The sequence below is a fragment of the Oryzias latipes genome, chromosome 24 (genome assembly GCF_053564925.1).
Source record: "Oryzias latipes strain Hd-rR chromosome 24, Olatipes_Hd-rR_3.1".
In the NCBI taxonomy this organism is placed as follows: Eukaryota; Metazoa; Chordata; class Actinopteri; order Beloniformes; family Adrianichthyidae; genus Oryzias; species Oryzias latipes.
The window spans coordinates 16,992,678-17,005,771 of NC_136260.1; the positions used below are offsets into that span (position 1 = coordinate 16,992,678).

Consider the following 13,094-nt stretch of genomic DNA (forward strand, 5'->3'; position numbering starts at 1 on the left):
AAGATGTTTGTATTATTAAGCCATTTAAACTGGATATTACATCCAGGATACAAACTGTTTTTTGGGCATTTCAGTGGAGACCAATAGTCACTTGTTTTTTAAAACAATGTAATCAAATTTGTTCCCTACAGTTTAAATGTTCCTACCACAAATCTTTTGATTAGAAATTTAGCTGAGAAGTACAAAATTAAAAAGTTGTTTTTACGTTTCTTGATGGTTTATATAAAACTAAATAGCGTGGGTAAAAACACAGACGTGCATAATGAATACAAATCTGTGTTTTCTGTGGCATGTGGTTAAAGTCAAAAGACAATTATGATCATTAGACTTAAACATATCTCTAATAAAATCCTGCATTGAAACAATTTTCTGTCAGGAAAATATCTTAAAAATACAGTGCAAGACAATCGTATAAGTGATTTTTTTTAGTGATGTTTGGCTGTGTTGAGTTAAAATGGGTAGATTTATTCGCATTTTAGCATGTTAGTTTAGTCTCCTGAAGTGATTTGGAGTGATGTATCTACCTGAAAAAGCATTGCTGTAGTATCGTGACAGCGTCTGCATGATGTCTTTGGAGTGCTGCGTCCAGGGAGCGATCTTCCGGTACGTCTTTACCCTGTGAACCAGCTGAGAGCCGCCATACTGTAAAGATAAAGTGTCTCCATGGTCCTCATACAGCTCCTCAAACAACCTGACAACACAAATAAAAGCATAAGAAAATGAAAACATCTTTTTGAATTAGAGCTTTGTTCTGAAGCACTCGATTGCAGGGTGTTTTTTTTCTAACATACGAAAAGTCTTTTCCCACAATAAAACTCAAATGCATACAACTGTTCTTGTCTGTAAAATGGTTACCTCACACAGTCAGTATCAAACTGCAGCTTGGGCTTGTCGATCATTCCCAGCGCGTAGAGTTGATAAGCCAGTGCACACTTTCCCACCATGAACTGGGCTGTGTTGGTCCGGTCCAAACAATCAACACAGTTTGTCCTCAATACACCAGTCTACAAAAAAAGATATATGATATGAAACAGATACTTTGGCTGAAATTATACTATAGTTTCTATTAAATATCTTCAGACTTTAGATTTTGATCTCAATTGGACTGATAATTTATCAAATTTAAGGATATCAAGTCATGGAGATTTTACTCAAAATCAAAAATTCAGTTTCTGGATTGAGTGAAAGAAGTATAAGATCTTAAAGACGGGTATAACAGGCAAAAAAAAGTAAATCATAAAACTACAATGGATTAAGATTTGATTAGACTAAATACTACATGAACGTATTTGAATCCAGACTATTTTTTTTTACCTGTCACATTTTCAGCTTAATTGGGTAAATTTATTATGTTGAGACTTACTTGCAGTCTTCCACTGGATGTCATATATCCACCAACATCTCTCCACCTGCAAATGTACATAAAATATAAGCAGTGGGAGAACAAGGATACTTTTTCTGTTCCTCTGCTACCCTTCTTATCCATTTCTCTGAGCATTTGTTGTAAAAAATAAATAAATAAATACATTCAAAAATCAACAAGTCTATCTATAAAATAATATAATTTTTTTAATCTTTTTTCATCTAATTTTAGTAAAAGAATAATAAAACTATTATTGCTATTTTAAAACTTTTAGAATTGCTTCTTTGCCCAGTATCAAAATTTAAGGAAAAAATATTTTTTCAGAGATAGTAAATGTTACAGATGAGAGGACATCTAGTGGGAAAAGCTCCAAACTGCAACCAATTGAACAGATCCAATCCTTTTTTTTTTTTTTTTTACTTGTCCTGTCCAACAACTGAGCAAACAAATGAGCGCTGAAGGCCTTTTGTGTTGGACACTAAGGGGTTATGAATCTTCAAAAAGGCAGGGTGAACATTTGTATAGATCCATTACTGTTTTTTTTATTATTTTTTTGTTATTTCTTACATTTTGTGTTTTACATATATATACATATTCCTTTTATTAAAGGGCAGGGAGAAGGGGAAAGTGTGTGTGTGTGTCTGTGTCGGGGGGGAGAAAAAGAAATAAAGAGGGAGGGGGAGAAAGTGAGGGGTTACAAGTGCCAAGTTGATCATTTGAATACGTTATAATTTTAAGCTGTAAAACATTTATGCTATATCTGCAGAAAGGCAAATATTACATCCAAACGTGAAATTCTAACACTAAGATAAGTGGAAGATATCTGTTCATCACAGTGTGCATGTGTACGTGTGCACGTGGGGGTGGATCTACATGCACGCTGCCAAAGTGAACCATGTGATCATAATGGTCCTTAATATTTTAACTGCAACGTGGAATGTAGATATTCCCCCGACATTTAATCCAACCGTAGTTATTACACATAGACGCGAGTGACCGATACAACAGCAAGAATTAAACATCAAGTCAATTTAAACAGGAGCTGTTTATGCAGAGTACATTAAAGTGCCTCTAAATAATTGTTTGATACAAAAGAAGTTTATCAGAGTCTTAGATGCGTCTACAGGGAATCATTGGGAGTGCAGAAGAAAGTTACGTAATGGGAAGGAAAGAGTAATTGTTAATAGTTCCAGCATACACGCCTTGTTATATAACAAAACTGTATTAGCAGGAGGCAAGAATCAAACAGAGTTGGTACAAGGAGGCACTTTCCTTTGCTTATTACTTAACCTTTTGCAATAAATCTATGCAGTCTTTCATTTTATTGAAAGAAAATATTTGGGCCATGGCTTTTTTTCCCAAAATAAAAAAAAAGGTATTCTTACTTACTAAGTGTGAGGACTACTGTAGTTGGATTCTGATAAGCCTCATACCATTGCTACAATAATAGCATGCTGTTTGTGGCAAACAGGGAAGATGGAGGATTACACTCACCTATCATCAGGTCGGAGGGTATGGCAGTAGAAGTCGGAGCGATTTATGAAGAAGCCTGTTCTCTTGACAACATTCTCAGCGATCATATTCAGGCGGTCCAGGACATTACATAACTTGCTGAAGAGTAAAAGAAGGAAATAAAAGGTTTACATTTCTGTAGCATTTTCTAGTATTGTGGTCTCAATGTGGCAATAGTGTTAGAATGTTACAGGAGGGATTGAAATACTGCAATTATTGTCCAAAAAAGGTTTAACAAAAAAAATGAATCAAAGTAAAACTTATTGCAATCCGAGTGGTGAATTTTCAGGAAATGTAGTTTTGCACCAAAATGGAAAAAGCACTAAAATCACCAAAGATGGAGACTTGGTAACTTGTTGATTCGTTCATCCTTATTTGTATTTCTTAGTCATGATATTTAGATCTAACAAAGAAGGTATCCATTCCTTCTTTTTTGTTTTTTGTTCAATTCAATTCAATTCAATTCAATTTTATTTGTATAGCCCAAAATCACAACATTTGTGGTGGTGGTGTTCTATTTGTGGTGGTGTACATAGTAAAGGGGCTGTAAGCTGGCGGGAGAGTGTGTGAACAGATGGATGATGGGAAATGAGGAAGGGGTTACTCCGAGACAACAGTCCCACCTACAACTTTGAGCCAAATTCCTAATCCACTCCTGCTGCTCTGCAGAAACTATGTCCTAGAAAAGGACAATAGATTTTGGCTGATAAAAAAAAGAACATCTTATTTTTCTTTTGAAAAAAGATCAAAAGATGATCGGAGTGGAACTTTGATCTAAATGATTGTAGAAGTTAAAACCTCCCAGCAATAAGTTGTTTTCATTGTCATGATAGTAAGAAGATAAGACATCCTTTATTTTAGAAAAAAAAGCCCACAAATCTATACATTTCCAAACAATTCTAAAGTTATTGTTTCAGAAAATGAAGCTCCTCGTGTATCATTTTAGAAATACACAATACTACAAATAATATAATTGTAGCTGTACTTGTGCTGTTGCAATGGCTCTAAAGGCTATCTATTCAAATACATGTGTTTGTATACTGCTGGTTAGTACCTTTTGGTGTAGCGGGCCATGTCCCACGCTATGTACTCAATGCAATGCTCTGGAGGGAGGAACTGATTGAGGTTGACCACAGCTGGGTAGAGGTCTTCACTCAGAATCTTCTCATGTTTTCTTTTTTCCCGTTTCTGCAGGATAAAAACCGAAAAAATAAAACTCTGTTCAATCAAGAAGCAGAGAGTTTCTCCTCACCGCGTCTGTCCATTAACCTCTCCCCCGCTACGGCATCTTTATGACCCATTCAGCACGGATGCATCATTACACACGTCTCCATTCACATTTGCAGCAACCACATAATTACCAGTACTTTTCCTCATTGACTCGGCACTATGGGCCAGTCTGGCACGTACGTACGCTCCCCAACACTTGCTAAGCGCAACCCATGGACACAAAGTCATAAAAGCAAATATGAGGGCAGAGGGGAAGTTACAATGGGATGTTTTTGAGTATCATAAATGAGTAGTTTGGCACAAAAAAAACAAATTTCGACAGGGTTTTTCTTTTTCTTTTAGCGAGCAATAAAAGCCACCTGGAACATGGAAACAGTTGGACTATATCCAAGTTTCCTGCTTGTCGTTCACATGCTCGGCCACGTGCGCCTTTCCTTTCAGAAGCACAATGAAACATGCTGCAGCCAGTATTAAAATCACGCACATTTACCTGACTGAGCACTACTCCAGCTGACCCCAGTACCCACCTGGGAGTAGTATCCTGTCAGGTAGCTTTTCTTTTTTTTTGGGGGGGGGGGCTAATGACAGGAGGGGGGTCCCCTCCCTTATTCCCCAAGGTCTGCAAATTTCACATGGCTGTGACTTATGCGAGGTTCTGAGCGCTGCTATTGGTCTCTCCTCTGGCAACTCCCCTTGTGACCGACAACGTGAGCTTGTAACCCAAGCGACAAATTACATGGCTGTGAGCCCAACAGAAAGTCTAATGTGATGCACAGTGGGATAAAAATGGTGGTGGGGGAAAAATCTGTATATGAAAAATCATCCAATGGCAAAATATTGGAAAATACATAATAAAACGTCAGGATTTACCTGACATCTGATCCGTTTTCCTGTGTTTAATCACTATAACTCAAAGCAGCTGATAAGTTGATATTTTGTGAATAGAAAGAAAGAAAGCCTGGTTTGTCTTTGTGTGGGATTTCTCTCTGTTTGTTTGAAGTTTTGCAATAGCAAAAGCTGAATATCAGGAATCCTAAAGAATCTGGACTGTCTATGAGGAGTAAAACAACTCACGTTTTCTAAAATGCTGAACAACCTAAACATCTTCATGGAAAGTTTGGGCACCCCAGGTTAAAATGTTTTATTTTTGCGCATAAAGAAGCCAAGGAAAGATGGAAAAATCTTCACAAGGCATCAGATTATAGATGACATTCTTGTAATATTAAAAAAAAAACAATAGGCCTTATTTCCACCCTTTGCACTCTCAAAATAACAGAAAACAAAATAAAGGCGTTCCCTAAACCTTTGATTCCCACTGTCCAGACCTGAACAGTTTTATATGTGCACTACAAACTTACTTTTATAGAATGGCTTTGAATGATCAGCTTCTTATTTTTTTAATTGACTTCTTCTCTGTTTGTATGCATTTTATTGTCTGATGTAATTTGATACTTTTGTTTTGAATTTTTGTCTTTAATCTGCTCAATTTTACATTTTCTTGTATCTCTCTATTTAATGAAAAGCACGTTGGCACCCTTATGGTGTTGTATAGTGATAAAGAAATAAAGTTTCATTTATTTATTCTCCAAAAGATCCCCTTGAAGTGTTTCTAAAAGGCACATTATCTTTGAGTTTCAGAGAACCATCTATGCTTCAACTCCGATAAATGTATTTATTTGACCTGTTCTGCAGGATTTACCTTAAAGAAAAATTGAAAACTTGAAAACAAACCATTTTTTAACGTTTTGACCAATCAATGCAGAGATTCTGCAAACAAGTATATACTTTTTCGTTTTTTATTATCATCATTTACATATTCTTGCTTGTGTGACATAAGAAGCTGATAACTTTTTTTTTTTTCTAACAATGTATGTTACCTTGACCAGGTTCAGGATGATGATGGGAGATCCGAACCGCTGCAGCATCTGGTCAAAATGTAAGCCGGCTACATGGGCGTATGGGTCTGCTTGGTCCACTTAGAAAAGAAGACATTTTAAATTAAATGCTTATGTGCCAACAAGTTCAGAAAAACAAATTCTACTGTAAAATAATTGAAATGTAGAATCAAATGAATACAGTCAAATCTGACATGCTAAATCTCCAGTTTGTCTATTATCTAAACTTTGAAATCATTGAAGTACAAAAGAATTCTAATACTTTTTTTAATATATAACTTTTTTAATATATAACTTGTGCGAATCTCGAGGTCAAATACACTAAAATACATTTGCCTCTTTGTTCAAAGCATTCATGCATTCACTCCATTTTACATTCTTCCGTCCATTTTCCTCTGTTAAACAAATTTCCAACTCTCCTTCCTCAAATAATAAAATTCCTTTTCTGTAGTCGTCAGCAACACTGGGTGATATTGGACATTTGGGGCTGAGAGTAAAAGGACTGGAAGAACTAGGTCAGACTTTTACTGATTTTTCTCCGTCTCAATCCATTCAAGCAGAGAAGTTCCTATTTCGGTTTATTTGGACTACTTTCTCCTCATTTTTCCTTATGTTAGATGAAAAGTGCGTTTTTCTGTTTTGTTTTGTTTTTTAACAGATGTGGTCTTAATGCCTCCTGAACTTAAACTGATGGGTGGCCAAACAAACGTAAATAAAATAAATCAAAAATAATGAGAAGTAAGGAATTTCAGGTTCCGGTTTTGATACCATTTTGATTTTTGTTTCTTCAGTGCGAAGATAAATAAAAGTCTAAAATACATATTTAGCAAAAATAGGGTGACATAAAGCCTATTATTCATATAAGACAACCTTTATTTGTGCTGCAATGGGGACATTTCAATAACAAACAATGTCAAACTGCACATGAACAGACAGAACCAAAGAATCAAAAGGGAAGCGACTGATTAGGATTTGAGCCGAATCTCAGAAATGTCAAGTAAGGATCTTCTTCAAGGATTACGGTGGCTTCAGTACCCTGATGCGAGTTAATAAAGTGAGGTATTTTAGGAGCACGCTGAGTGCATCTGACACAGGCAAATGCCATGTCAGGAGAAATAAAAAAGGTCAATGTGAGGGAAAGGAGATTACAGTTTCATACAAGAGAGGGAACAGAGGTGAAAAACACAACAGTCCCCAGGCAAATAAATCAAAAATTAAATGAAAGGACCCACCTGCTCTTGTTTTTCTAATTTAATTTGACTTCAGTGACACTGCAGTGAAGTAATAGCTTTATAATAGATCTACTCTTTTTACATGTGGGTGTTTTTGGTCTTCACATCAAACCATGAAAATGAACATTAATGGGGTTAAAGACACAAGGTTTGAAGGATTTTATTATTATATAAAGCTAAATCTAATCTAGAGTCTGGAAATATGAAGCAGTAGCTGTTATTTTAGGTTTCAAATGTTTTCCTTTAAAGACACCATAAAAACTTTTTTTTTCTTTTACTGTGACTTTTTAGGAATAAGCAATTTTAAGTTTCCTAACTGATGTCACAAGAAAAGTAGCCTCAACTGTGCTGCTGTCATGCTGTTTTTGTTTAACAGAATGTAATGTAGACAGGCAATCTTACATCTTATTGGAGGTTTGGGCATCATGGTGGAGATGTCCTGAGACCAGTAAAGAGGAACAGAACCTCGGACCTGGACGTACGAGGAGTAGCTTCCTGCTGTGAAAGACGTGACTGAAGCATCGTGGACGATCTGTTCTGTCTCCACCTCATTGGCTACATCGCCCTGCGGAAGCAGCGACAGGAAGAAGCCACTGTTTGCAAAATAAAAGTCTTGGTTGAAATATACACCAGAACTGATGGGAGGGCTTAACACCAAAACACAGCAAGAAAATTATGAAGTTTAATCTTCTTCAAGTTTTATTAGAAAAACAAAAATAACCGTCAGCTTTACAAAAGACAGCAGTTAAGGAAGACCTAACAATTCAAAATCTACATAAGTTTACTATCAACAAAAGGCTGAACTGTTTTGTACAGAAATACTTCTATATTTTTACCCAATAATTACAAAATTTTAAAATGGTGTCCATTTTTTCCCCCGTATTGCAGTTAGGAAACTATTTGTGTCTGAAGCTCATCTCTCCTCCAACCACACACCCACACAGACATTCATGCATACTGAAGAAGGAGGCAGTGGGTCAAATTAACCCCCTGCAATCAGGTTGAGTCATCTCAATCATCTTTCTGGCCCTCAACCTTATTCTCAGCATCAATCTTCCCTGTTGCCCCAGCAACCGCTTTACCTCGCAGTTGGCACCTCTTTTCAGGAAGCGGGTCCCAGCAAATCTACTGGAGCGCCTGGCAATGAGGGTAATATGAACCGGCCGGCCGTAAATCAGCAGCTCTGAAGTTCTGGGTTAAAGGAGGGATCAAAGCTCTTCGATTACAAAAAAAAAAAAAAGAAAATCATGAAAAATATGAAACAAAAAACAAACGTTTAAGTTTTCCAGCTAAAAAAATGCTTTACATTTAAATCAGAAGCGTCTAATCTTAGAAGATTCATTTTTTGCAAAATAGCTGTGTTGATGTACACGTGGCCATACCGCCTCGTGTCAGCCGTTAGAGTATGAGCAAGAAAGCAATGTAGGCCGTGGGAGGAAGGCTGTGCACTCTAGAAAGATTGCTGGTACACAGCCACATCCTTGTATCATAATGTTTAAACATTCTGTACACTATCATCTATGGTAATGCAATAAATAAAGGTGAGAATGCTTGTTTGTTCCTTTACACTGCATGAAGCTCAAAACTTTATGAACTACAAACCTTTGAATTTATAGTACACCCACTGGGTTTGCCTCACTCACGGAAAAAGAGCAGTAAAGCAAACAAAACTGCTTTTTTTTGGGTGAAAAATGCCATAAAGTAATCTATAAATACAGCTACACAACTTATTTTGTGAAAATGACATGCTCTGATAAATAACTTCAATGCTTTGCCTAAGGCAGACTTTTCTAGTCATAAATCAGACAACTTAAAATAAAAACTATGCATGAAAACTTACAAAAACTCACAAACTAAAATCTTACATTTATTTAAATCAGACTAAATTAATGACATTATTCATTTAAAAGTTTTCAGATATTAAAACTCCAAGTTTTACCTTTTAAAATAAATGAAAAAAAACATGTTTTGTAATTAAACTTTTCATTTGCACCATCCCTTAAGACCACAGAGGCTAGGAAAACTGTTTCCAATCAGCGTATTTGTTTGCTGAAGCCCAAAGTTTCAAATCACGTTCACGTTCATTGTGCTCCACGTGCATCAAGGATGAGGAGTGCCAAAGAAACAATACAGCTGCCTCTTCTGCTTGTGCGTGCTCAATTATAGCTGTCACCCCAAGCATGTCAAGCCCAAACAAAGTCTCTGGAGTTTTCACGTGTCTTAGGGCGAATACTGTTTAAAAAGTTGGTCTTCAAAACCATGGAAACATGTGTATCACAGCAACTAGAAGACACACAAATAGAATGTGCGGGCTCCCAGTTTATCTAGCAGAAGTGATCTGGAACTGCGGAAAGGATACTGGACTGGCCACAGAAGCCGTGGATTATATACATGAGCCAGTCCGGATGCACCGTGTCCTTGACTCGCTCCAGCAGCTTCCCGTTCCACACGTATTTGTAGTACGGCTGGTTCCGGAGGCCGTAAACCACTGCGCAAACATGAAACAATATATAACACTTTTAGGCACCCATTCACAAGCAAAGTTATCTCAAAAATGCTACCCAGTTAATAAAAAAAAAAAAACAGTGGAGACAATAAGTGTTTGATCCTTTGCTGAGTTTGTAAGTTTGCCCACTTAAATAGAAATTGACAGTATCATCCTAATGGACAGGTTTCTGTGCATTTCAGGAGAAATTTTGGTCCACTTGTCTTTACAAATGACTTCTGAGTCATTAGGATCCATTGGCTGTCACTTAGCAACTCTGAGCTTCAGCTCACTCCATAGGTTTTTTATAGGATTGAGGTTCAGGGACTGGCTGGGCCACTCCATGACCTTTATATGATTCTTCTTCAGCCATTCCTTGGTGGCTCTATGCTTTGGGTCATTATCCTGTTGGAAGACCCATCCACCACCCATTTAAGTCTCCCAGTGGAGGGAAGAAGGTTGTCACTCAGGATTTGACGGTATAAGGCTCCACCAAACCTTCCATCCACACGGTGAAGTGCAGAAAATACCCCCCAAAGCAGAATGTGTCCACGGTGTTCTTGTGATCATAGGAAGCATTTCTCTACCTCCAGACACGACGGGTTGAGATGTTGCCAAAGAGCTCTGTGTTGGTCTCATACGACCACAACACTTTCTCCCAATGACTATCTAAATCAGGAAATGGGTTTTGTTGACAAGCTCTACATGTACCTTCTTAAGCAGGGCTATTTCGCCAGCACTGCAAGACGTTAAACCATTATTAAACCAAAGTATCACCAATGGTTTTCTTGGTGACTGTGGTTCCGTCATCAACTAACTCCTGCTTTTTATTTCTCACTGTTCTCATGATCATGGAAACCCCACCAGGTGAAATCTTGTTTGGAGCTCCAGACCTAAAGGTGGATTGATAGTCATGTTCTTCTATTTCGGTCCAAAAGCACCAATAGTTGTGACCTTAACCCCCAGCTTCTTGCTGATGGGTTTGCAGTCCGTTCTACAGTCTTCTCCCTCAAATCCACAGTAAGGTCTTTGGTCTTTCAAATGTTGGAGAGTTTTGAGTCTGACTGATGGACTGATTCTGTGGACAGGTGTCTTTTCCACAGGTAGTTATTTCAAACAGGTGTCTTCAGGTGACAGGTTGATTCGGAGAGTCGAACTAGTCTGTGTGAACCAGAACTCTTAATGGTTACAAGGGGTTCCAATACCTATTTCCTACAAGGAAATGAAAAAAGAAATGCATATCAATTCTTTAAAGTCTTTTTCCTTTGTGATTTTCTATCTGTCACTGTTCAAATGAACCTACCATTAGGATGACAGACTGTCAATTTCTTTTTAAGTGGGCAAACCTACAAAATCAGAAATATTTAGTTCCTCCACAGTTTAATGCTTTGGGGTGTTCAAACACAGGCTGTCAGACTATCATGGTGCGTTTATGTGTCATCCTTCATTTTACCAATAACTTTCTCTGCTGTTAATCATTTACTTTTGTCTGTTTCAATTGTTGCATTTTGATTAAATAGATCAAAAAAAGTTGTATTTTTCCTGATCTGTAATTCTTCAAAAATATCCAAATTGAAGCAATGAATTCTTAATAATTCCACCAAGCTAAATGAGGCTGGAGACCAAAGCATTTATAATGAATGAGAGAAAATCTTGACTAATTATTATTAATTAGGAACCAGCTTAATGGAGTTTAGTAGTTTTCTTCTCAGCTTTTTCCATATTTGGTAAACTATGATTAAAAAAAAATTAAATGTGAAGGAACGTGATATATTGACTGAGAAGAAAACGACATAACAGGTTTATTTCTGTTACCCACTCAACCTTTATCCAAAATATATTATTTCAGTAGATTGTAGTCTGATTATTGATTCTTGTTCAATAGATGTAAAGAAAACTGGCTTTCCAAGTTTCTAGAACTTCAGAGTCTGCAAGGTCCAGCTCATCATCCTCTGTCCTCCCATTCTGCCTCTGCCACATTTTCTCTTTTTCCAGACTCTCGAAGCCAATCTTAAAGTGGACCCTGGTGTTCCTCCAAACTTCCCTGCTAGAACCTAACCCAGGCTCAACAAAGGACAAAAGTGGCAGTGATTGACCCCTGCTCACCTTGTGTAGGCAAACCCTCCTCCTCAAAGATGTCAAAGCTGTCCTGCTTGCTTTGTGTGTGAACCTTGTCCTCAGCAGAGGAAGCCTCCGACAGCCACTGCTCATAAGGTCTCTGCAGCAATGTCAGATTGCACTGCAGCGAGTGGCTCAGGTCATAGCTGTAGCTGCAAGGTACAAAGGCAATGTAAGGAAAAACAAGCACAGGCTATTCTCCTTCCTGCATCAATGATTTGGTACATTACAGAAACTAATTTACAAAAACTTTCTTCATTTTCACGTTTAAATAAACTGGGAAATCATTTTTTTTAAAGTGAAATAAATTAAATAACTGATTCATTCATTAGAATCTTCTAACTTAAACAGTTACAGCTGTGTTAATATTTTTGATTTATTAGACTTAACACATTTAAAGGATCAAGACTAGGATTTGTTCATCATAATAATGGTAAATGGTAAATGGCGTATACTTGTATAGCCCCTTTCTTCCTACAAGGACAAAGCGCTTTACAGTCACAGACCCATTCACCCATGCACACACACATTCACACACTGGTGGCGGCTCCGCTGCCAAACACAGGCGCCCGCCTACCACCAGAGGCAAGGTGGGGTTCAGTGTCTTGCCCAAGGACACTTTGACTCATTGGCGTGCAAGGTGGGAATCGAACCTGCAACCTTACGATCATGGGACGACCACCCTACCGCTGCACCATGTATTATTTCCTTTTATCACACTTACTTGTGGTGTCCCACAGGGTTTCAGACTTGGACCCCTTTTATTGTCCCTCTATTTTGGAAGAATTGTATTGAATTTCATTTCTATAGTAATGACATGCAGGTTTGGCTGTATAAAAAATATCTAAATGAAATTCTAAAATTAAATGAAAACTTTTTATTGTTTTGCTTATTTTAATTTTATTTTTTTTACTTGTATCTGTTTAAATGTGCAACATTTTTTTTATTCTTCTTGCTTTTTTTAATGTATTTTTATTTTTGATGTGCACATTTGAGTGTGTGTATGTGTATTTGGACTAAATGACATTTCTGTGCGCGTACGTTTCTCTAAATCCAGTATGATTTGACTTGATTTTATCTCCACACCAGGACGGGATGCAGGAGCTTTTGTACTTTGTTTTGAAAAACTGCATCTTAACAAACCCAAAAAACTACAAAACCCAATAAGGAGATGAAACCATAGAGAAGTTCTGCAGCATGAAGGGTTAGTATCATCTCACAGACACAAACTCTACAACCGGCGTTGAAAACTATAACTT

At 37.3% G+C, this 13,094-nt stretch overlaps 1 protein-coding gene across 3 annotated transcripts in view; it reads right to left on the reverse strand.

Moving 5' to 3' along the window:
- fig4a (FIG4 phosphoinositide 5-phosphatase a) overlaps positions 1-13,094 on the reverse strand; it is a 34,817-nt gene that overhangs the window by 16,132 nt on the left and 5,591 nt on the right. For all 3 annotated transcript variants that reach the window (XM_011491619.4, XM_011491618.4, XM_078942981.1), the window contains exons 6-15: positions 11,824-11,987; positions 9,592-9,720; positions 8,315-8,415; positions 7,635-7,797; positions 5,983-6,080; positions 3,930-4,063; positions 2,858-2,974; positions 1,364-1,409; positions 856-1,004; positions 525-691 (exon numbers count right to left, since the gene is read on the reverse strand). In XM_011491619.4, coding sequence (XP_011489921.1) covers positions 525-691; positions 856-1,004; positions 1,364-1,409; positions 2,858-2,974; positions 3,930-4,063; positions 5,983-6,080; positions 7,635-7,797; positions 8,315-8,415; positions 9,592-9,720; positions 11,824-11,987 — 1,268 coding nt within the window. The remainder of the gene's footprint in view (positions 1-524; positions 692-855; positions 1,005-1,363; positions 1,410-2,857; positions 2,975-3,929; positions 4,064-5,982; positions 6,081-7,634; positions 7,798-8,314; positions 8,416-9,591; positions 9,721-11,823; positions 11,988-13,094) is intronic.